Source organism: Citrus sinensis, chromosome 6 (genome assembly GCF_022201045.2).
Source record: "Citrus sinensis cultivar Valencia sweet orange chromosome 6, DVS_A1.0, whole genome shotgun sequence".
In the NCBI taxonomy this organism is placed as follows: domain Eukaryota; kingdom Viridiplantae; phylum Streptophyta; class Magnoliopsida; order Sapindales; family Rutaceae; genus Citrus; species Citrus sinensis.
Genome location: NC_068561.1, coordinates 15,397,347 through 15,421,965, shown reverse-complemented (window position 1 = coordinate 15,421,965; position 24,619 = coordinate 15,397,347). Strand labels below are relative to the sequence as shown.

The 24,619-nt window shown below is 33.2% G+C and overlaps 3 protein-coding genes across 3 annotated transcripts; 1 reads left to right on the top strand and 2 right to left on the bottom strand.

The window, feature by feature from the left end:
* Positions 1-3,027: 3,027 nt before the first annotated feature.
* LOC107177421 (uncharacterized) lies at positions 3,028-4,368 on the bottom strand. The gene is made up of 2 exons (XM_015531193.1): positions 3,784-4,368; positions 3,028-3,660 (listed from the first exon to the last, which is right to left on the bottom strand). Exons 1-2 carry the CDS (start codon positions 4,366-4,368, stop codon positions 3,028-3,030), a joined length of 1,218 nt encoding a protein of 405 aa, XP_015386679.1.
* A 5,772-nt stretch (positions 4,369-10,140) lies between these two features.
* Positions 10,141-14,524, top strand: LOC102619014 (protein NRT1/ PTR FAMILY 5.6). Its single transcript, XM_006480837.4, has 4 exons — positions 10,141-10,508; positions 12,320-12,537; positions 12,819-13,360; positions 13,462-14,524. Exons 1-4 carry the CDS (start codon positions 10,355-10,357, stop codon positions 14,324-14,326), a joined length of 1,779 nt encoding a protein of 592 aa, XP_006480900.1. The 5' UTR covers positions 10,141-10,354; the 3' UTR covers positions 14,327-14,524.
* A 6,945-nt stretch (positions 14,525-21,469) lies between these two features.
* Positions 21,470-23,492, bottom strand: LOC102618716 (aldehyde oxidase GLOX). Its single transcript, XM_006480836.4, has one exon. The coding sequence runs from the start codon at positions 23,217-23,219 to the stop codon at positions 21,612-21,614; it is 1,608 nt and encodes a 535-aa protein (XP_006480899.1). The 5' UTR covers positions 23,220-23,492; the 3' UTR covers positions 21,470-21,611.
* Between the last annotated feature and the right edge of the window lie 1,127 nt (positions 23,493-24,619).

Below are 24,619 nucleotides of genomic sequence, written 5' to 3'. Positions count from 1 at the left end.
CCTAGAAACAACTTCCTAACTCAATTTCATCAGCAACGCTTGGTTCATCACGTCAATCTTTTTAAACCCCTGGCCCCCATGATTTTTTGGCATGCAAATTTTATCCCACCCCACCAAGCTCATTTTTTGACTCTTCGACTTTCCATCCAAAATAAAATGCCGACAAGAGTTATCTATTTTATAACGCACAGGGGAAGGAAGTAAAGTCATTTGCATAGCGTAGAAGGCATTGTTTGAAGCATTAATTGAGCTGCATTCCAGCTAGTGAGTTGCATGTCCACTTTGTCTGTGATTGATTGATAAGTAGCTTTATTCACTCGCGAATAGATTAAAGGCATTCCAAGATAGTCACCCAAATCATTTGTAGCCAAAAAACCAAAGGTATCACCGATGAAATAAGCATCTCTAGATAAGACATTCTTGGAGAAAAAGACTTTGGTTTTCGTTTTATTGACTATTGCTTCAGAACCCCTATAATAATTCTCCAAAACTACATCAATGCTATAAGCTTGATCAATTGAAGCTTCCGCAAATAAAAGTAAATTATTTGTAAAAAATAAATGCGTTAGAGGAGTTCCATGTTTGGCCAAATGAATAGGCTTCCATCTTCCATCCATCATCGCTTGGGTTATACTATGGCTCAACCGCTCAATACAAAGAACAAAAAGATAAGGCGAGAGAGGATCTCCCTAATGGATACCTTTCCCTAGAAAAAATTACTCTGTAGCCTCACCATTCCACAGAATGCTCATACTAGCTGAAGTTACACATTCTATGATGAGCCTAGATAAATGAATTAGTAGACTAGTCTGTTGAAGAGTATGAAAAATAAAATCCCATTTAAGCTGATCATACGCCTTCTCGAGGTCGACCTTGATGGCTATAAACCATTTTTTTTCCAATTTTTCTGCGCATGGGATGAACCACTTCTTAAGCAACAACAATATTATCTACAATATGCCGCCCAGGAACAAAGCTTGTCAGATTAGGGCCTATAAGGTCAGGCATCAAAGCTTGCAAGCAATTAGCTACTATTTTAGTCACTGTCTTGTAAGCAACTGTGCATAAGCTTATAGGCATGAACATTTTTAAGCTGGTAGGATGCTCCACTTTAGGAATCAAAACCAGAAGGGTAGTATTAATTTCTTGAGGGATCTTGCCCGTGTTAAAAATATCAGTAATAAACTTACAAAAGGAAGGACCAACAATTTGCCATTTAGACTGATAAAAAATGGCAGACCATCAATACCTGGAGCTTTAAGAGGCTTCATACTAAATGCAGCTCTTTTAATTTCCTCCCCAAAACTGGGCCAGTAGCACAATCAATATCATAAGCATCTAAGACTGGAAAAAAAATTTAGAACATGGTAATCTTGATAAATTGTAGCTTCACTTTTAAATAAGAAAGAAAAGCACCCAACTACATGCCTCCGAATATCTTCCTCATCGTACAACCTATTCCCCGAATTATCCTGAATGGCCTCAATTCTATTCTGCCGCCTTTAAACAATAGTTTTTTTATGAAAGAAATTTGTATTTATGTCGCCATGCAAGAACCAATCTTTTCTAGATTTTTGTAACCAAAGAATCTCCTCCTGGCCCATCACCATTTCCAACTCGTTTCACAAGCGAGCCTTTAACCGCATCAGCCCTATAGAACTATAATTCTCTAAGGTTGCTTGAATCCCATTAATCCGAGCCATTAGCTATCGTTCTCGTTGAAAGATATTCCCAAAAACCTTTTGATTCCAAGCTTGAACTGCCTGGAAAAAATGAGAAGCCGCAGCACTATAATAGGCATGCGGATCCCACGCATGCTTTACAAAAGTATTGATGTGCTCATGTGTTAGCCAAGAAGCCAAAAATTGAAAAGGCTAGTTCACTTGGTGTCTAGACACAACTCTCTCAAACCGAACCAGCACTGGCCTGTGATCTGAGGCAACCTTCGAAAGATGGAGAACAGAATTGTACGCAAACTTTAGTAACCATTCATTATTACAAAAGGCTTTATCAAGCCATTTAAGAAGCAATCCACGTGACCAGGTAAACCTTGGACCTTTGAACTTTAAATCAAAAATTTGATGCCCATCAAACCACCACTGAAATAAGTTACACATTCCTGAACTCCTTGCAACACCCCTATGTTTTTTTTAAGCATACAAAATAGATTTAAAATCTCTGCCAAACAACTAAGGACCTTGAATTGAAATAGCAAGGCTATCCATATGATTCCACAGCTGTCTCCGCAACATTGGATTTGGGCTAGCATAAACAGGTGTTGCCTAAGGCACAAAGACATTATTCATACAAATTCAGAAATGAATAAATTGCCTATGATTAAAAAAAACCTCCGCCTCTATAAAATTCCGCCAACTGAGCCAAATTCCTTCAGAAAAGCCCACAACTTCCACTCAATGAGATTTATCAAAGCCACTTTTCTTGATAAATTCATCTGCTTTAATCCTACTAATATGAGGTTTCATCAAAACCACTAGAGATGGGTTATAATTTTTAACAATTGTCCTGAAAGAGAGCCTAAAATTACCCGAGGCCGCCCTTTGGACATTCCAATACATGATGCTTATCGACATAAAAATAGTCCAAATAAAGAAAGAAAAATCCTACTGCTGTTGACCATTGACATCAGCCATCAACGCCAAAGGCATTTCTTAAACCATCGAGTCTTCATCATCAGACATCCCATCCCCATCAACACTACTCATAGGCACAGTAGGATGAGTATGAGCATTTTTAACTTCCTTCACATGAGAGGTGTTATGAACATCTGAAGGGTAAGCCAAATGTTGTGGATCTGGTCCCTACCGATCTCTATGCTACGTGACCACATCCCTCACATCCCCGTGAATAAGGGTTTGGGAAGAACAAAACACCACAGTATGCTTAGTAGGGTCCAAGGTAGTAGCGAGAGGGGAAACATGTTGATTACTAGAGACAAGCTATGGAGTAAAGTGTGAGTTGGGATTATGGTTTGCATGAGGTGGGGAATTTATATCTTTCTCTCTGATGTTAAGAGCACTCAACTGGAAGGGATTTTAGATTGGATTCGCTGAGACAGTTGGTTTCATACTCTGAGATTTTGCAACCATAGCCTTGGTATGTGACTTGCATCGTGCCAAAGTCTTTTGTTGTGATATCTTCATTGGAAGTAAATGTGGGGTTTGAGATGGTTAAGAGAGGTTGACGTGAGGTGGATGAGATATCTGTGAAAGCTGCATGCACAGGATTTTCACATTCATCTGTGACCTGAGCTAAGATTTGGAACCTTGAAGTACCAGCCCCAGCATGCTTACAGTTTCGGTTTGAATCATTAATATTCTCCTTACCACTATTAGATTTCCTGCATCTCCTAGTGGCAATCATCCAACGTCTAAAGGGCTCTACAATATTATCATCATTATGACCAACTTCTTGTTGGGCAAGGGCCTCGTTACACTGCATAACATGTTGAGGCTGCCCAACATTTCCAGAGGTTGTCGAAGTACCAGCTTTTTTGCAGTTATTGCTATTATGGCCGTATCTTCCACACTTAAAATAAATCACTGGCAATCCCTCGTATTCTACCTTTTGAGCCTTCCCATCCAACTCAAACGAGATACTGACGGCTTGGCCAAGGAGATATTTACTGCAATTTGGCCAAATCTTCCACAAGTAGAAGAGGTTGTATTCTATTCCATTTTAATCACAATACCCATTAACTATTAGAGCTTATGTAGGATTTTTATCATAAAGATGAACAGCAAGGCCAGGTAAACGGATCCATACCATGACTTGATCAAAAACCGTGTTGGTGAAATCAAATGAGGGCATCAATGGCTGCACCGTTAAAAATTGACCCATTATAAGCGAAGGGCCCTTAGTTAGAGCATCAACAGCATCACCCGCCGAGCAAAAATGAACCAAAAAGTAATTGTTCTCTAAATCAATCACCGAGAAACTCATGGCTGTTTTCCACAATACATTCAACCTTGCACAGAGAGTTTTGTATCTAATTGTGCGACCAAGCAGCTTCACAACAACTGAGTTCTTCCACGGTTTACTTAACTTTTCATGAACCCTAGCCGAGAAAGTGATGGACGGCATAGGTCCCTCGTTATTCTCAATCACATCCCCTTCCTCAAACTCCCAGTCCTCTATTCCACCTACAAAACCTTGCTCCAGTGCTTGCAAAACATTCACGAGATTTTCTTTGTACGCGACCTGCGTAGGGTTGTCACCAGCGTTTTCCTCATCACGAAACCTTGCTTTCTTAGTCGTTCTAGCCTCCCTAAACGGCGGAGGAAAAATACCTCTGAAAATAGGGTTTTCGCCATGTCCGAGATTTTTGGAGCTTTCAATTATTTTTTTCATAAAATACTTTCTCGGCCACTAGGATAAGATTTAATTATATTATTAAACAATTATCCGTCGAAACAAGAACCCTAAGCTGTTAGCAAGACCTAATAAATATTAAGGGACATATTATAAAAACCGTAAACGTGATAGGGTTAAAACATAGAAAATGAAAATAAATTGAATTTCATTGAACGCTCAACGCTGTGTAAACTTCTATAGATTTCTTTCCTGCTTAGAGGGCCAGGAAAAATCCAGGCGCCAACATAATTTGGCCTATATAAATGTGTATGCAAGCGTAATAAAATTGCATTAGTTTTGATTGGTTTTTCCCCCCAACATTTATTGCTACTTGGAAAATAAATCATGTGATTAGAATAATATATTGCTTATAAACCCCTAATGAATTGGAAAAAAAATTATAAAATTTCTTACAATATATACACACATAATATGAGAAAATACACGTTTAATCCCTATATTTTAATTTAAGTGTCCATTTAGTGGTTATATTTTAAAAAATACCTTAAGTCAGATTGCCTATGTTGCAACAATTGTACGATACTAAATTTTTGTCTTTTATAATTTAACTACTGTCAAATTTACTTGAGCACCTTACACTCTTTTCATTTACAATTTGTTTATGAGTCTTAAAAAGACAAAATTATCCTTCTCGACAAAGGTGGAAGAAAATGAAGAAAATGAAGTTAACCAGTATAGCCAGCAACAAAAGCACGCCATTGTCAAGTCTCATCTTCATCAACGTTAGTGACCCACAACCATGTCTAAAGTTGCTTAAAAACCCGCAAGCAACACAAACAATATCTCCTTACAAGACCACGCATCGACTACGGCTCCGTCGTACCCAAGGTGAGTCGCCACCTCCGGCGTCGTTATTGTTACAGGTGAATAATCAAAGTCTAATGTTGAGTGTCACGTCCAACGAATAATGATTTCGTTGTCTCCATTAGTAAATGATTAAGATCCGAAATCTTTTGCTAGAGACCAATTATTTGTACTGAACAACAAGAATAAAAATAGCCCCACCAAAATAAAAAAGAGAGCAACAACAAACGAAACTTTCAAAAGATTTGGATTTGTCAATGCTAATGGAAATGAACGCCACCATCATCACTCCTATAGATTATTGCACTTTGAGATTGAGATTAGAAGGGATTCTTGATTATCCTTGCTGCTACTAGTTAAAATTAGAGTTGTTGAGTTCAAAATAAAGGTTTTAGCTTGAAGGCTAATGAGTTTGGGATGGGGATTTGGAGTAATGGGTCTGAAACTAAGGGATTTGATGACATTGTAACTAGGGGTGGGCATAAACCCACAACACATGGGTTTACCCAAACCCAAATCAAATTAAATGGTTTGGGTTGGGTAAATCATGAAAATAGGTTAGATATGAGTTTTATATAGAAAACTATTTCATTATGGGTTGGGTATAGTTTACCCATGGGTTATGGACAAAACCCCAACACTCAAATTTTTCAAATGAAATAAATGAACACAAATAAGTGAAAGATCACCATTAAATTTTTTGCGGCGTAATCAATTGTCAATAGTTAGAAAATGAAAATAACAGTAAAAATAAATTTAAATTAAATAAATATTGTTGTAAATAACATAAATTTTTTTTATTTACAAAAATTACATGAATAGAAACTAAATAAAAAATTAAGTATTAAAACAAGAATATATGTTTTGATATGAGCAAAAAAATTAATAATAAAATTTTTTCTTGTAATTATTTATTTTGTGAACATTTTCTTATAATAAACATTTTGTAATATTTTTAAATTAAATGTAAAAAGTATAGGTAAAATATTTTATTATTTATCTTATAATAAATTTTTATTTGTCATTCAAGCTTTCTTATAATAATTTTTTTATCATTTTACTAATAATTTTCTTATATATTTATTATAAGAAAATTTTCACAAAATAAATAAGTATAAAAAAATTTTATTATTAATTTTTTTGTTCATATCAAAACATATATTTCTTATTTTTAATACTTTATTTTTTAGTAAGTTTTTTTATTCGTGTGATTTATTTAATTTATAATAAATATAAATAAAAGAGTAGTTGAAAATAAAAGTAATATTGTAAACTTATAATATTAGGGGGGGTTTGGTCATTATAAAAACAGAAAGGGGAAAAATGATATATATTGATTACTGTAGGGGGGAAAGTGGCAATCTCCCTAAAATTAAGCATATAAGTAGACAACATAACGCAAAACTACCAAAATGATAAAATAAAAACAAATATTACATAATAAATAACAAGTGGTAAAATTTATTATTAGATTGTTAATGTCATGTTTTGTGAAATTTTATTATTAAAGTGTACGTTCTTATTTATTGAGAAATAATAATTTTTGTGATTAAACTTTATTTTGATTTTCTAGTATTCTTTAATTTAAGGATTAAGTTATTGTAAAATTTATAATTTTGATATAATTAAATTTTATTAAAATAAAAATTATTTTGATAATAAAATTCAAACCAAACCCAAATGGTTTGGTTTGGATTAGGTTAAAAATATTTGGGTTGGATCCAAATTTTTATGGTTTGGTTTGGGTTGACTTAAAATCCAACCCAAACCAACCCATGCCCTCCCTTAATTGTAACGAAGAAGATGGCATCGAAACAATTTACAATTCGCTTTGATAGGAGTAGCCGATTTGAGTTTAGATTTGAAGTGATTGCCATGAAATTTTTAGAACATTTAGAGGCAAAAATGTCATTTCTATTAATATTCCGTAAGTTTAAAATATGTGAAGATGAAGGTGAAGATCATGACAATGGAAGAAGATGAATGTGAGAAGTAATGATGATGGAGATGAAGGTGAGAGGAAAGAGGAAAAAGATCTTAAATTTTATTTTTAATTTATAAATTTAAGGGTATTGTTGTCTTTTTGTTGATCTTAGTGTTTTACGTGGATTAAGATGTCTTGGATTTAATCCAAATAAGTACTTTAATACTTATAAAAATAATAAATAAAAAGAGAATAATGTGCTAAATAGAATTTTAATAGTGTATTTAAGTAGAAAATACCATATTATTTCTTAGTATTTTATGAGTAAAAAGGAGTATAAGGAGCTCGATGAAATTTAACATTAGTTAAATCATAAAAGACAAAAATTAGGGTACGTGACAACCGTTGCAACATAGCTCAACCCAAGCCGCCCTTACTGTTAAACATGTTAAAATCCTAGCCTTACTTTTTCTTTTTTCTTTTTTTTAACACAATAATAACCTTGCAACAATATTATTAGGGATATTAAATTAAAAAAGGATAATTTATCAAATTAACTTTAAAGGGAACATAAAATTTTACAAATTTTAATATTATTAATTTGGTAAATTAATTTTTTTATATAATAATTATTAGTAAGATTGTTGGAAGGATATTAACCATTGATTTAAGTTGACTAATATTAATTTATTTATAAATAACTATTACTAATATTATTGCACAAGTACAAAAAAATAATAATTCTCTTATAATGAAATTTATTGGTCAATTTCTTAATCAAATTTTTTATAGATAAATTAATTATGTCAAGAATATTGTTGGAAGAATATTATTGTAAAAAGAAAGCAAAAGAAATGATAAAATGTAATTTTTTTTAACTATATAAAATTTTTAAGGTATTTTTTAAAATATAAGAACTAAATAAATACTTAAATCAATATACAAATATTAAACGAGCATTTATCTAAAAACTTTTTTTAAAATCTCTGAACAAAATTTCTAATGTTAAAAAGCACTGAGAGCCTTTTTGGTGAGTGCCCGGGGCAATAGTCGTCTCCCCCCCCCCCCCTCCTTCTTTCTCTTTATTTATTTTCCTTTTTCAACTCAGAGCAGTTGACATATGACTAGCAGTGATAGTAATAGTTTCAATGTTTCATGGTAGCTTCACTATCAGGTCCAGCAATGATGGCAGTGACTATACGAAACCAGTACCACCTCTCTTTGGAATATAAACGGACTGGACCAACCTTTCACTGCAATGTTAGGCGGCCACTTTTTTTTTTTTTTTTAAAATATATATATATATATATATATATATATATATATATATATATATATATTTACGTTGGTTTTGGTCCCCATTAAAAATAAAAGTCGATCCAATTTTAGGACGGATGCCGTTTTTCATCTTAAAAATGGACAGCAATCATCCCATGAGTTTTTCCTGAATATATAAGAGAATCTAAATTTGTGACTAGTAATGTTAGATAAAAATATAAAATTGATTGAAATTAATTTCAACTGCTTATTTTTACACTATATATAAATATGTCGGTAACACGACATTTTTAAAAATTAAAAAGCGCTCAAGTTAAAAAATATTTATGTAGTGTAGTATTTGGCAAAGGAAGACTCTTCCAGCTCTTTTCATAAGTCATGAGTCTTAACCTCCTTGACCAACTTCATTTATTTGGACCACAATCGTGTAAAAAGATAATTAAAAGTAACTTTATATCATAATTATTAAAATTTTAATTTCAATCTCTTAACTCGTCTAATAGAGTGTATGTAAGTCTTTGTCTAACACTCTGTCATGCATACAAGTCTACGTCTTACTTTCGATCATTTATATATAAGTCTCTATCTTACACACTTTAATGCATACACATTTTTGTCTTGTAATTTATCATGCATACAAGACCTTAATTATCTTACACTTTGTATTGTGTTACAATATGATAAGTGGTGTAACTAGTTTCATGCCTAGACAACCTCCAAAATTTTAGAAAATTTCTTTTAATACTATGGAAAATTTGAAAATATTAAGTAAAAAGTAAAATTTGAGAAAAATGTTAATAGCTGGAAACTCCTAAACTTTGAAAACACATAAATATCCCTTCTACTTATTATTTTTCTTTTATTTATATAAACTCTAAATTATTTAATTTTTGCCTCTCCCATCAAAGTGGCATAACTGTACCTCAAGTTCCCAAGACTAGAAATTGGCGTCTTCATATTCGATTTATTTTTTTAAGTTTATTTCACATAACACAACTAAAAGAACCATTCTACTTTCTTCCTAATTCTTTTATTCTCTCCCACAAGGGCGACAGCCACCAGCTGTACCTTAAGGTTCAAGAACATATAGAATAAAAAGATGTAAAGTTCACTTTTCATCTATAATTGAGTTAAATAGTATAATAGAAAATTATATTTTATTTTCATTAATTTAAGGTTTGAATAGCATTCTTTTATTGTTGTTGCAATACTTTTTTATGCATTTCGTCAACCCCCAAATCAAAATTAATCCTGGTTCCACCTAATTACACTGGTGGGAAAACATAATAACTATAAGAATATAAAGGAAAATTAAGAATTTAGAGGTCTGAGAAAACATAAATTTAGACATGGAATAAAAACTGATTACAGATCAAATATCTCAATCCATTTAATAGTATCTTTAATCAAACATCTCAATCCAATTGATGATTTTTTTTTTTAATTTTTTTTTTATTAATAGCACACTCACTCATTGAAGTTCAAACCCATAACCTGAATCGTAGGATTGCTGCTCCTCTCTATTGATGCTAGACATTTGCTTCAAATCTAATTGATGATAACAACACAGCTGTTAGCCTGTTACACTTTCGTAAACTAGTGGACTTGTTGAAAATATTCTCTCATAACAATTATTATTCCAGGAAAAAATTTTCATTGACATCATATATACCATTTACCTAGTAATCTATTTTTTTGTTTCATTACTTCTTTTTTTAATAGAAGATGTTTCACTAGTTCTTTAAAATTTAGAAAATAGAACAATCCAAACTGAGTACGACAGTGAGTCAAAAGCAACTCCACTTACTTCTCTGCCTATATAAGCAGGTACAAAGCGAAGGAGTGCCATCACCACAACAACCAACAATTCCTTCTTCTTCTTATTATTTTCTCTTTGCTTAAGAAGTTAATAATTTATAGTAAGTATTTGTTTCTGAGTTAGCTAGCAAATTGAAGATGGAGCCAAAAAAGGTGGCAGCAGCAGCAGGAAAAAATGGAGATCTTGTTGATGATCAAGAGAAATGGGTTTTTGATTCCTCTGTGGATCATAAAGGGAGGGTTCCTTTTCGTTCTTCAACTGGAGTTTGGAAAGCTTCCCTCTTTATTATCGGTATGGAATAAGCACTAGCTATTACTATCATCAACAATATCTACTTTATTTATTCTTTATGCTTCATTTAGTTGGTTTGATTGCCAAGAAAGTGAATTAGAAATTGTCCTGTTAGATTTTCAGTTAATAATATAAAAAGTGCTTTAGGCTTTCACAAGGTTTTCGATGCCATCAATTCTGCTGCTTCTCTTAGTTTTTCTGAATGCTAGCTCCTCTGCGCATGGATAGCTATCTCTCACGTATAGAATTAATCCTTTTTCTTTTTCTTTTTCTTTTTTTACCTTCTTTTTTCCTTCCTTTTCTTAATTCTCTTCAAGACAAGATTATATATATATATATATATATAGACACAAACACACACACACACACAATTTAATTATTTGAATTTTTAAACTAGTGATCCTCATATTCTCAAGTAACATCATGCCTCAAAAAAAAAATCATAAATGTGCCATTCCTATTATCTTGGGAGTCCTTCAAGATGTCTGTATTTTTATAAAGTTTAAACTCACACCACTATATAGCAGTATAAAAGTCTTTACAACATTATAAATTAAAAGCATGTAAAAAAACCCTTCATTATACTGTAAAGGTGCCAGTTTACAACTTATAAAGTGTGAATGTCTGCACCAGATAATAACTATATCTTTGGATATTGGTGCGTGGTTCATTTTCTTTTTATCTTTCTTGCTCCAATCTCAAACTATTAACAAAAGCCTGTAAACACCAGAGGTGTAAGGAGGGCTTGGAAACCCTATTCCCAGATTTTACTTTCACAGTTTCATATTCTAATCCTTGCATGTGTCATAAACAAAAATTAATCCTAAATAAAGTAATCTGAGAAGAGAATCTATTAATTTTCTGTTAGCCACTAATTAAGATTTGTTATAGGGGTATATCATTGAATTGTCATGAGATTATAAAATAAACATTGATTGATTAAGTTCTTTTTTTTTGGGTGTTCTTTAGGGAATAAAGTATCGTGTCTGTGTATCAATATTCTTATTACCGTACGATCACTAAACATTTGTGGGTCATGAGAATGAGAATGGTATCAAGTGTAAAACATTATTAGCCATACGTTAGTAAATAATATCAACTGAGTGGGAAAAATGGGGGCCGGAGGTGTCATTTCATCACTTAGTTTGTGATTTCTGCTCCATTTAAATAGCCCTACCCTATCTACCTTTATGTCCCATTCTACAGAAAGTAAAAAATCCCATTAAGAGTCAACAGGCTGCATGTGGATTGAATTAACTCTATGTAGTGGATCAATCTTTTATGAGTTGGGTTTACTATATAGTTGCATTTCGATAAATAAATGGTACATAAAATATTTCTTTTCTTGAGAATTCGAATCAAGGCATATATACTCGAAATGGGGAGCTAAATCTTTAGCCTAGTCCAATTTGTAACCTTAGTCTCTATTTGTTCAAATTAATGATTATATTCCTTCATCGACTTTGTCGTCCGTAGTCATAAAAAGAAAAGTTAAAGGGAAGATTTTCTCCACCGTCAGTTACTTCCCCTTCACAAGTATTTCTCTGTTGACGTTTAAGGGCCTACAACTGTCTAACGTAAATAATGATCCTCCAATGGCTATACAGATACGTGCCCAACAGCCCCCAAAGGTCCAAAATGTCAGCAAAAAGTAGAAAATTATTTTGTTCTTTTGAAGCCACAAAACTTGGGAGACAAAAATTTGTAGTGCTTTAGTATTTTTTTTAATGTAATTTCTTTTAAAATTAATGTTGTAGTATATATTTACAATTGTCATTTTTTTAACTGTATTGAGTTTTGGATTTGAGCAGCAATCGAGTTCGGTGAGAGGCTGAGTTACTTTGGAATAGCAACAAGCCTTATCCTTTACCTTACTAAAGTGATTCATCAAGACTTGAAGACAGCAGCAAAGAGTGTCAATTGCTGGTCCGGTGTGACTACACTTATGCCATTACTTGGGGGATTCATAGCCGATGCTTACTTGGGCAGATTCTGGACTGTTCTTGTCTCATCCATCGTCTACCTCTTGGTGATTCCCTGCTCATTGGTTTTAATTGAGAGTTGAACTATTGGCACCTCTTTAAAAATCTACTCAAACCCCTGTTACATATTTACATTTTCACCCATAACTCAAAAAAGAAAAAAAAATTATGACCATGACACAATAGGCTCCAGTGAAACAAACCAGACTTCACCTTAATTAATTTCGTAAACTTCGTTGAGACAATTTTTTATTAAACCATTGGTTATGTTTTATTAAACCATTGGTTATGTTACTCTTAACCATATTTCTCTGATGTTTAAAAACAGGGGTTAGGTCTCTTAACAATGTCCTGGTTCGTGCCAAGCTTAAGGGCTTGCCATGCCGATATGTGCCTCGAGCCCAGGAAAGTTCATGAAGTGGTCTTCTTTCTTGCCATATACTTAATCTCCATCGGAACTGGGGGCCACAAACCCTCTTTAGAGAGCTTCGGAGCAGACCAATTTGACGATGATCATGCCGAAGAAAGGAAGAAGAAAATGTCCTTCTTTAACTGGTGGAATTCTGGCCTTTGCTCTGGACTTTTACTTGGTGTGACTGTAGTCGTTTACGTGCAAGAACATGTAAGCTGGGGTGCAGCAGATGTTATCATCACAATAGTTATGGCTGTCTCGCTACTCATATTCATCATTGGAAGGCCATTTTATCGTTACAGGGTGCCTAAAGGAAGCCCCTTAACGCCAATGCTTCAAGTGCTAGTCGCCGCTATTGCCAAAAGAAACCTGCCTCATCCTTCAGATCCTGATCAATTGTTTGAGTATCCAAAGGTAGTAGCCAAGGGGAGGCTCTTGTGTCACACCAAGAACCTCGAGTAAGCATGTTTTGATGGATCAATAATTCTCTACTCAGCTTGAATTGCAGTTTGTGAATTTTCTCATCCTAATCAGATCAAGTACCAAATTAAACTTGCAGATTTCTTGATAAAGCTGCCATTCTTGAAGACTACGAAACTCCTGTCGATCAACAAAGTCCCTGGCGAATTGCAAACGTGACCAAAGTCGAGGAAATGAAGCTCGTGCTCAACGTGATTCCCGTTTGGCTAGCTAGCTTACCATTTGGAATTAGTGTAGCACAATCCACAACATTTTTCATCAAACAGGCCACCACTATGAATAGAGAAATTGGCAACGGATTCCTAATCCCCCCGGCCTCCGTTTTCGGGCTGACTGCCGTCGGAATGATCATTTCCGTCACGTTTTACGAAAAAATCCTAGTACCAGTATTAAGAAGAGCAACCGGAAATGAAAGAGGAATCCAAATCCTCCAGAGAATCGGCATTGGAATGCTTTTCTCAATTGCTACGATGGTCGTCGCGGCCTTGGTCGAGGAAAAGAGACTCGGAGTCGTCGAGGAAAACCCGACAAAGGGTTCACTGTCAATGAGTGTCTTTTGGTTGGCTCCGCAATCCATCATCAGCGGAGTTGCCGATGGGTTTGCTCTTGTGGGCTTGCAAGAGTATTTTTACGACCAAGTGCCTGATTCCATGAGAAGCCTAGGCATAGCTTTCTACCTCAGTGTCATTGGAGCAGCGAATTTCCTTAGCAGCTTTCTGATAACAGTTGTTGATCATGTTACCGACAAGAGTGGGCGCAGTTGGTTTGGGAAAGATATGAACAGCAGCCGCTTAGACAAATTCTATTGGCTACTAGCAGCCCTGGTTGCGGCCAATTTGTTCGTCTATGTGGTTGTGGCTCGACGGTATTCTTACAAGAATGTGCAAAGGAGTGTGGCTGTGGCTGATTGCTACCAAGGTGATCGGTCACGGTCACATGTTTAATATATATATATATATATATATATATATATTAGTTCATGTACTCTTATGCATAACCAATAAGCATGGCTGCTAAAAATAGTTCATATTTTTAACTTATTTAGCATTCAAGCACGTGTGAATCAAGTTGTAGCGCATGATAATCTCTTTGATGTATGCTTAATTTTATATGTTAATATAGACTAATATTCGCGGCATCCATTTCATTTTTGTCCAAATTTAAATAGATTTATAAGTCTCAAATTTCATAGAAGTTTCATTGTGAAAAAATATATATCTTCGAAGGGTTTTAATCACATCCACCTATGAGTATTAATTTGCTCTCTATTGCAAATCAATACTTAAATATTGTATGATTATAATTCTGGATATTAACTTGGATGTGGCCGAAAATGCCCCATTAATTGGTAGTAACTATTAGCAATTATTTAATAACTGAAAGGTAAATCACCGTGTTTTCAAGCATATAAAAAGGAGTTTGAGTCTTTTATTTGTATTTGTGAATATTGATATTTTCTTTTTAAATATTTGAAAGTAGATCTAATACGTTTTTTAAGTTGAAATTTGAATCACAATATCACACATTTAACTTAGGAAGTTCTACTCATTGATATAAATAAAACAAGGTTGGCATATTTAAATCTAATTGAGTCAATTGAAAATGGAAATAAGATAGTGTTTATTTTTCAAATTGGATTGGGAATCATAAGCAGTGTGAATAATAGGATTGAGAATGTTAAGTGGAAGAAGGAATATGCTATCTACTTACATTAGAATGTGAGTGTGGAATAGGAGTCAGAATCTTATTATGTATTTACTTTATCTTGAATTAGAAATAAATTGTTTCAAATTACATGTTTACTCTTATATAAAGAATTGTAGTTCTTAATTAAAAAGTGAACAAAAAATATATATTTAAAATAAACCATTTATTTTATTACTAATTTTAGTCATAAAAGTTAATAATTATTATTAATATTCTTAATTATGTAAATCATAATTTTTTTATTAATTTTAATTTTAATTATGTAAATTAAAAATTACTGATAAGAGCAACATGAATGAGATATTATTATAAACAATATAGCATAAAATTAATACTTTCTTAGAATTAACTATTTATTATTATTAATTATTAATATTAAATAAATATAATAATATTATGTTTTCAAATATATGATACAGTAATATTATTAATTCTTTGTAATTATACTAATATTATTTTTAAGTAATTCTAACTTAGAATAAGTTTAAATTATGATTTTAAATAAATAAATAAAAATATAGATAAATAACATAAATAAATAAATGTAATATTATTAAATAATATAATAATATTGTTTAAATAAATATGATATTATTGTTTTAAATAAATATAACATTATTTTATTTTAATAAATATAATTAAGTCATGTTTAAAGGGAAGGGTAAAAAAAGAATAGGCGGAAGTGAATTCTCACTGTCACCTCCCCAATGGAAGTAGGAATCCCACTCCTCACTCTAAAAGTGGGTGGGACTCACAAAGTAGGATTCTCATTTTCACCCTTAAGTAAACATGGAAACACTGCAGCGAGAGCACTCTATACTCTCCACTCTTACTCCAGTAAGTAAATATACACTAAAGTCCAAAAGTTAACTTGAATTGTAACACGAATGAGAACAAATCCAAACAGTGGGTTTTTTTTTTGGGTTTAAGTTCCAATTTGTATTGGGCATTACACACACGCTCCTACACAAAACACACGTGCACGCGTGTGTGTGTGTATATATATATATATATATATATATATAGAGAGAGAGAGAGAGAGAGAGAGAGAGAGAGAAGTGCACACACTCATATATGCTCCTTGGGCATTATATAGTAAAATCATCTCTTAGACTCTCATTAGGCTCATTCTAAATTAAAGTGATCGTTTCTATTTTAACAATTAAATAAAATAATTAAATATTTCAATAATTCATATATTTTGCGTGTTTGTTTTCTCCAATACTGAAACTAGGTTACTTGTCTATTTGAGTAAAAACTAAGGGAAAAACTTTAACTTGAAAATCATGCTTAAGTATGAATATATATTATGTTGAATGAATATATACTAGAGATGGCAAATTTTTTCGGACCCGGCCTAGACTTGGATAAACCCAAATGTATAAAAAAAAATGCAAAATTCGGATGCATTTTTTAAAACCTCGATGTATCTAGGTCCGGTTTCAGGTTCAGCTAAATCTGGATATCCGAAACCCGAACCAAGACTGCAGTAGTTTATAATTAATTAATTTTCATTATTAAATATAAATATAAAGCAAAAAGTTACAAAAAAACAAAAATAAAAACACAGAACAAACCCTAAGGCCCTACACCAGCCGCCACCCCAATCTTCCTTATCCTCAACATGAATTCATCATCCATCCATCATCGTCAATTCATCATCAAGAGCAGCAACAATTTATATCATCCTCAACATCAATTTAAATCATCAAGAGTAACAACCAAGCTCTGCCACTGTTCATCATTCATCGTCATCAACCAAGGGATCGGAAGGTACCTATCTTCTTCGTGGATGTTGGATCTCGGACACTGCTTGTCGCTCTCGTAGCTGCTGTCTCCTAGACTCGCCAGTGCCTCAGCCGACATCTCAAAGAAACCGCTAACCTTTTTTCGTCGGTACTTTGGTAATTATTAAAGTTTTTGTTGTTGTTGTGAATAGACAAATACAAAATTTAAACACATAATATCGATATAATTGTAAACTTTATTATTGATGTAAGTAAATTTAGTTAAGATCTCATACATTTGTTCTACCTTTTACTATTTCTGCAAATTCTAAAGAGCCAAAAGTGTCATGCTTGGAGAATTCATCTTCCTCCCTTCACCCAACAACCCAAGTTTAAAATCTGGAATTTGGGAACCCGGACTTTTTCCGGGTTGAACCCGCTCCAAACCTGCAATTAAAAAATCTGGGTTTTAATCCATACCCCATAAGACAAATTGGTATACAGGTTCGAAACTGGAAAGGTTGAACCCGGACCTAGACCCGATTTTTTCCATCCCTAATATATACATATATGTACTCTTTTTCATATATATATATATATATATATATATATATATATATATATATTTATACACACACACACACAAAATTTGGGCCTTCTATAAGAAAATCATCTATTGATTTCTCAGTAGGCTCATTATAAATCTGGTCTAATAATTTAAAAATTGTTCGTGTTATAGGTAAACATTTTATTTGAAATATTTATTTTTTGCATGATATTAATATATGTCGATGGAAAGACCATTTATAAAATTAAAAATGGAAAGACAATTTGCTAAACTAAAATAAAATCAAAAGTAGCAAATTTGTTCTGAAGTGCACTTTAAAAAAAAGTACACTTTGCAAAAAAATAATTGAAAAAAAAAGTACCTTCAACATTATTTTCTATTTTTTAAATAAAAAATGAATATTTTAAAAATTCACTATAGACATGATAAGTCATCTATTATTTAACGACATTACATCCAATATTTTAATTTTTAATTTGCAAGCATGCTAAAGATGACTAGTCGTTTGTCATTTGCTTGTTCGGACAACACGTCAGATCATTAATTCACAAACAAACGACATAGCATCCACTTAAATTTTATAAATGACAAACCCTAAACAGTATGCGCTGGCGTATAATAGTTGCCTTCTATTGTTTGGGCTCTGGAGAAAAACATGTGCGTGTTTTAAATAGCAGACAAACGACATAACATACTGTTGTTTTATTGGTCAACGATATATCATCTACATCATTAAATTCTGCATGATCTTAATCGTTTTTTGTTTGTTTGTTTTCTCCAAGATTGATAATTAAGTTATTTGTATATTTAAGTAAAAATTAAAGGGAAAACTTTAACTTGAAACTAAAGGGAATATATACCATGTTGAATGTGTATATAAACTCCTTACTCTTTCTCATTTACACACACACACTTTGGGCCTTATATAGGAAAATCATTTCTCAACCTCTCATTAAGCTCATTCTAAATTTGGTCGAATAATGTAAAAATTATACATGTTATATGTAATATATTTTATTTGAAATATTTATGTTTTATAGTTTAAATATATGTGGATGGAGAGTGTAAACCCAAAATAAAATCAAAGGTAGCCAATTTATCCCCAATTGCACTTAAAAAAAATTAAAAAAATTAACACTTTGCAAAAATTTGAGAAAAAAACACCTTCAACATTAATTTTCTTATAAAATAATAACTATTTTAAAATTTCACTTTAGATATAACAAGTCGTTTATTTTCAAGGACATTACGTCCAATATTTAAGTTTTAAGTTGCAAGCATGCTTAAGATGATTGGGCATTTGTCATTTTCTTACCCGGATGCCAAGTCGAGTTTGTCATGTGTTAAGAAATGAGATGACATCCGCTCCAATTTCATAAACAACCAAGCGTAACAGTATGTGTTGGCGCATGCTCCTTACTAGTCATATTTGGATTCTGGAACAAAAAGACAAGTCATTCTTACAACTAACAGTAGACGGCATGACATACACTTTTTTTTGTTGGACAACGACATGTCATCTACAACGTTGAAATCTGCACGATTTTAATGAAATTATAGAGATCGCTTCTATTTTAACAATTAAATAAAATAATTAGCTATTTCAATTATTCATATATTTTTGCATGTTTGTTTTCTCCAAAGTAAAAATAAGTTATTTATATATTTGAGTAAAAATCACCACTTGGACTCTCATTAAGTTGATCCTAAATTTTAGTCCAATAATGTAAAAATTGTATAAATTTTATTCGAATTATTATTATTTTCATAATATTAATATAAGGGGATAGAAAAGCTATTTATAAAAATTGAAAATTCAAAGACCATTATCTAAACCAAAATAAAATAAAAAATAGCCAGTTTGTCCCGAATTACACTTAAAAAAAAAATAAAGAAAATTTTGTACTTTGCAAAAAATTAAAAAAAAAATATTAATAGTGTTGTTCTATTATTTTAATAAAAAATAACTATTTTAAAATTTCACTTTAGACATGATGAATCATTATTTTTTAGTGATATTACATCTAGCATTTCAAATTTTAATTTTCACGCATGCTGCAGATGACTTGATCTTTGTTATATATAATAGTTTTCTAGTTCAAGATTTTAAAGTGTGGGAAAGTACAGGAAAACATTAAAATTGTAGGGTTTAAGAGGGTTAAAACTTAAAACCATAAATCGTATGATTTATGTATTTTTTTAGACTTTTTCATATTTTAAAATTTCAAATATTGCATGTAATATGTCTTAACATTAGTATTTATTGTGAATAGGCTAAGCCCACTGTCCCGTGCTGGGCTTGTTATTTTTGGTTTTTGGTCGATGTAAAGCCTTCTAAAATGTCCATAGAGTTTGTTAAGTAATTGCGCTCAAGGCCAAGCACATGATCTCCTCAATACAAATCTGCAAGTCAACAAACTTGGTCCGGTCACAAACCATCAATGTAACCTATCTTCGTTCAAAAATATGAATGGCAGCTTGATCCATCCCTTGTAACTAGGGATAGCAATTGTGCCTGTAAACCCGTCCAAACTTGTCCGTAAAAATCCATCAAGTGTAGATAATTTTATGGGTTGCGGGCGGGTTTGATATTACAAATTGAAACACGCACTTAGATACGGGTGGGTTTAACATTAGTTCAATATTCGGTGGATACCTGTATGGATATCCGCTAGACCAGTAATTTTTTTTAATATTTTAAATTTAATTTTACTTGAAAAATTTTAAATCTAAAAAATATATAAGGAAAATAATGCAATTATGCAAAGTGCCAAATAATCAAAGTGTTTTTGTATGGACTATTTTTCTTTAACTTAATGCATGAATTATTTCATTATTATAATTTTTTCTTTAGATTAATATTTGAAAAGTATTATTTCTTTGAAAAATGTTAATCTTAATCATTATTGTGGGCATCGGGTTGGATGGGTGCTAATAATAGTGAATGAAATGAAGATCTTCTCTTGGAGCTTGTGTTGAGCAATAATATGAAATGTAATTGTTATTTTTAGATACTAGTTTGTAGTTTTTTTTAATGGATTTGTGTATTTTATACTTAAATTTGAGAGTTTGTTTTGGATTGATGTTGAAATTTTAATTTTCCATTTACATTGGTTAAATTTAAAATTGAGTATATTATGTGGAATTTGAGATTATTATTGTAAATTTATATATTGAATATTTGTAATTTTAAGTGTACAAACCCGCAAAAAACTCATCGGATACTATTGCAAGTTTGGTAATTGTCAAAATCCGCAACGAATATGTTTTCTTAAAGAAATTAAAACCCGCTGCGGGTTGCGGGTCTGTTTAATAATTTAAATTTTGTACGGATTTGAGTTTGATAATGGCAAACTGCCAATTATCATCCCTACTTGTAACTTGGAGACCACTCTTTCAATTTGTAATTTATAGTTCCTGTAACTCTATCTTGATTGCAACGAGAAATTTCACACACATGACATCAAAGTTCTGCAAGCCTAAACCCAAAAATTAACTAAATTTCCATTTGCTGTAGTCTACTAATTAATTGTTTTACTCTGCTAACATTTTTATATATTTAAGTGGGTTTGGCTCACAAGAAAATGTCCTGATTTTGCCAAACTAAAGGCCGTGTGATGCTGATGTGTGCAAACTTTATAAAAATTGATGTTTTAATTTGATCTAATATAAAAAAACTTGAAGACGGCTTTTCATATATTTAACATCATATCTCTCTCTCTCTATCTATATATATATATATATATATATAGAAGAATTATATATATATGAAAGCAACATTCCTGCTATTGTTAATGGAAGCTTATGTGCGCCATTACTTTCAATCAATTTTAGTTCGGATCATGCTCATCTAAAAGTGACAATGGGGGGCCCCAAAGGAATCCATAGCTAGAGTGGCAAATTATATCTTATGCCCACTTGACTTGTATGCATCCATTCAATCTTCTCCTTCTTCTCTTTATTCAGCATATGCCACTAAATATTATTTCTTCTGTTGAAATGATTTTGCAATTCTGATATATATTACACTAATTTTGGGCAAAATGAGCACTTCATTCTAAAGTTAAAATAAATATTTGAACATCTTCTCATGGTAAAGTTTTCCCTTTATTCCCAATAATTTTTGTCTTATCAACAATTAACTCAGAAACTTTTATATATTTGGTCATCACAGGGTCTTAAATAAAAAAATGGAAATCTTAGTCCTTACATACAAAATTAAATTAATCAAGCAATTAAATGCACCCACCGTGCCACACTCGGCACGCCTTGATTAACTACAAAAGCCATGTAATAACCAGGTGGAGCAACGGCACCGTTTGGAGGCGCTGTACAGCCGACCCGGTACCTCCCATTTGCGTCGGGTACCGAAGGCGTCACGGTTAGTTTGACCAATCTTTGACCTTGTTGAAACGAATGCGTAGCAAATGGCGCGTTTCCCAAATTGACCTCCAAAATTCCCACCACGGGCAATGGTACCGTTACAAACACATCGAAAGCCTCACCATAACGTACCGTTTCGGGGATTTCCTCGATAACGGGTCGGAGGTTTGCCCGATCCGATGATAAATACTCGGGAGAAAACGCTTCGATCCGTAGTTCAGTTGGAAATTCTGCGTTAAATTTATAAAAATAATGGGGATTGCTTCCAGCTATCAATACCCGCCCGTCCGGTAACAGGTTAGCAGTGGAGTGATACATTCTGGGTATGGTACCCGGGTTCAAAGTCATGAACCGTAATCCAGCGGGTTGAGTCGGTCGATAAAGAACTGGAAACAAGCATGGATTCGAAGCCATTTCAAATCCTTGAGTCCCAGCTTGAGCTCCGTTTATGATCAAAACGTCGCCCGTTGGGAGCATAACCATGTCACCCATGATCCGCCCGAATGGCATGTCCTCCATTTCCCAAGTCGGGTCAGCTGACGTGGCAATTATTCTACCGCAACTACCATGCGCGGGGGTGTCGGTGCTTCTCTGGATAAATGCTCCAAACTGGGCCCCACCGCAGACGACAATCACAGCCGTCGAGAAGTCCCCTTCGAGAGCTAACATTGCTGATGATCCAGCCGATGGATAATTACGCGGGCCACCATCCAACGGTGGATACTCTCTTGCTATTTTATTTGTCTCGTAGTCATACATCACTGCCTTGTCGTTAGCGAAAATGAAAAGGTGGCCGTTAGGAAGGAGATGAACGTACGGGTACAAATTGTCCATCTGCTTATCCTCGACGTCAGCGAGAAACGGGAATGAAACGGCACCGTTTCTCGGAGGATAATACTCGACTGTGTTGGCTCCTTTACCTCCAAGAATAATCACCGAACCGTCCGGTAATATCTGGTCCGTACCGTACCACCTGCCGTTGACTAACTCCACGTCATCAAGCTCAACCCAATCACACAACCCGGTTGCTTCGCACGGGCTGAACTTTCGGATCTTCTTATATCCGTCCAAGTCACCACCGGTTTGTAACACCGTTCCGTCGGCTAAAATCTGACCCGATGAGCACCAGGTATCGGTGAGGATCATTAAGGGACGGATTTGATTGGTTTGTAAGTCGAGGATGGCTGAGTGGGCATAGCAGTCGCGTTTGAGAGCGCGGTCGTTTCTGTCCAAACGACAGCGGCCTCTGCCTAGCATTTTGCGGGATGGCCCGATGTTGGTACGGTCTAGAAGGACGACAGTGTTGAAGCGGGTTACTGCTGTGTGCATGGAGGAAATCCCCGCGTCAGCGAGCACGAGTTCCCACGTGCCGGGGAGGTCAGCACGGGTGGAAATAATACTGGAGCATGCGAACGTGAAAGTAAAGAGCAAGAAGAGATTGAGACAATCCATGAGGAGAACTGGAGAAGTGAAAACTGAAGAGTGATGAATTTCGTTTGAGCACTTTAAAAGGAGTTTCAAAACGACGAAGTAGAGGAGAGGAGACTGGAGAGTGTCCGCCAAGGAGAAATCAGCACTGTGAAATGTCGACCGTTGATCGTCAAATGCAAGTGAAGAATTTAATGTGATGGGTCTTTGAAATTCAACGGCAACGGTATACGGTGGGTCCCCGGTAAATGAAGTGTCGGCTGTTGGAGCATTGGAGTGACACGTTGCAAAAGGACATTTTGGTATTTTGTAGATGTAGAAGGTGGCGAACGCAAGCAAGGGAAGGCAGAGCCAATTAGTCTAATTGTCCAATAGATAGAGTTGGGCCACCACGTGCTGATTATTGTTTTCTTTTTTTTTTTGTAATTGTTGTGGATATTATCCGAAGTTGGTCCAGAATAGTTATGGTGGTCGTGTTTGGAATATAGAGATATTGTAGTTTAAAAGTTACAGTTGTTGTGAAAAAATTATAATTATTAAATAAAAATTAATATTATATAGTAAATATAATTTGTAAATAATAATTTACAAAAAAAGTAAATGTATTATAATTTTTAGTTATATAAATAATAGATTAAATTATCGTAGTTTTCAAAATACAGCAGTTAGTATTTATCAAACATTTGAATACTGTGAAATTATAGGAGTCCAATTTCAATATTCAATTTCAATACCTAATAGGACTTGAATTAATAATATAAATTTTTGACTAATGCTTGATTGAGACTATTATCATTTGTTGGAGAAAATTTTATTGAATGCTCAACACTCAAATTATAGAGGACATGAATCTACCATTAGCCAATACTTTAGTGGCACTTTGTCTTAATAGTTTTTTTTGTTGCTTTTTGAAGATTTTCCTCTTAGAATTACATAAATCACCTATAACAATTAAAATTTTGTAAGAACTTTTTAAACAAATTGTTATAGTACATCAGAAGGGAAAGTGATTTATAATCCAATTATGAGTGATTTCTTGTTTTTGAGTTAAATTCTAAAAGTTATGAGATTTTAATTGGATAAATATACAATTCATATCAGTAACATGGAAAAAAAAATATTTGTTTGGAGTTAGAATCTTCTCTTGCGGTTTTTGCTTTAAGGGTGCGTTTAGCACCTCTCATAACATGAGATGCATAGCATTATGTAGTACAGTCTCATATTTGCCTACGACAGCTACTGTATTGTGGTGCATTGTATATATAGGGTTTGGCTAATACGGCAAAATGCCTCATTACTTCTACTTCTTCTTTTTGTGTTTTTGGATAAAAATAAATTTGTAATTTAATATTATATTATCTAATAATATTATAAAATATTACATTATGCGATTATATTACATTAATTAATATATAAGAATTAAT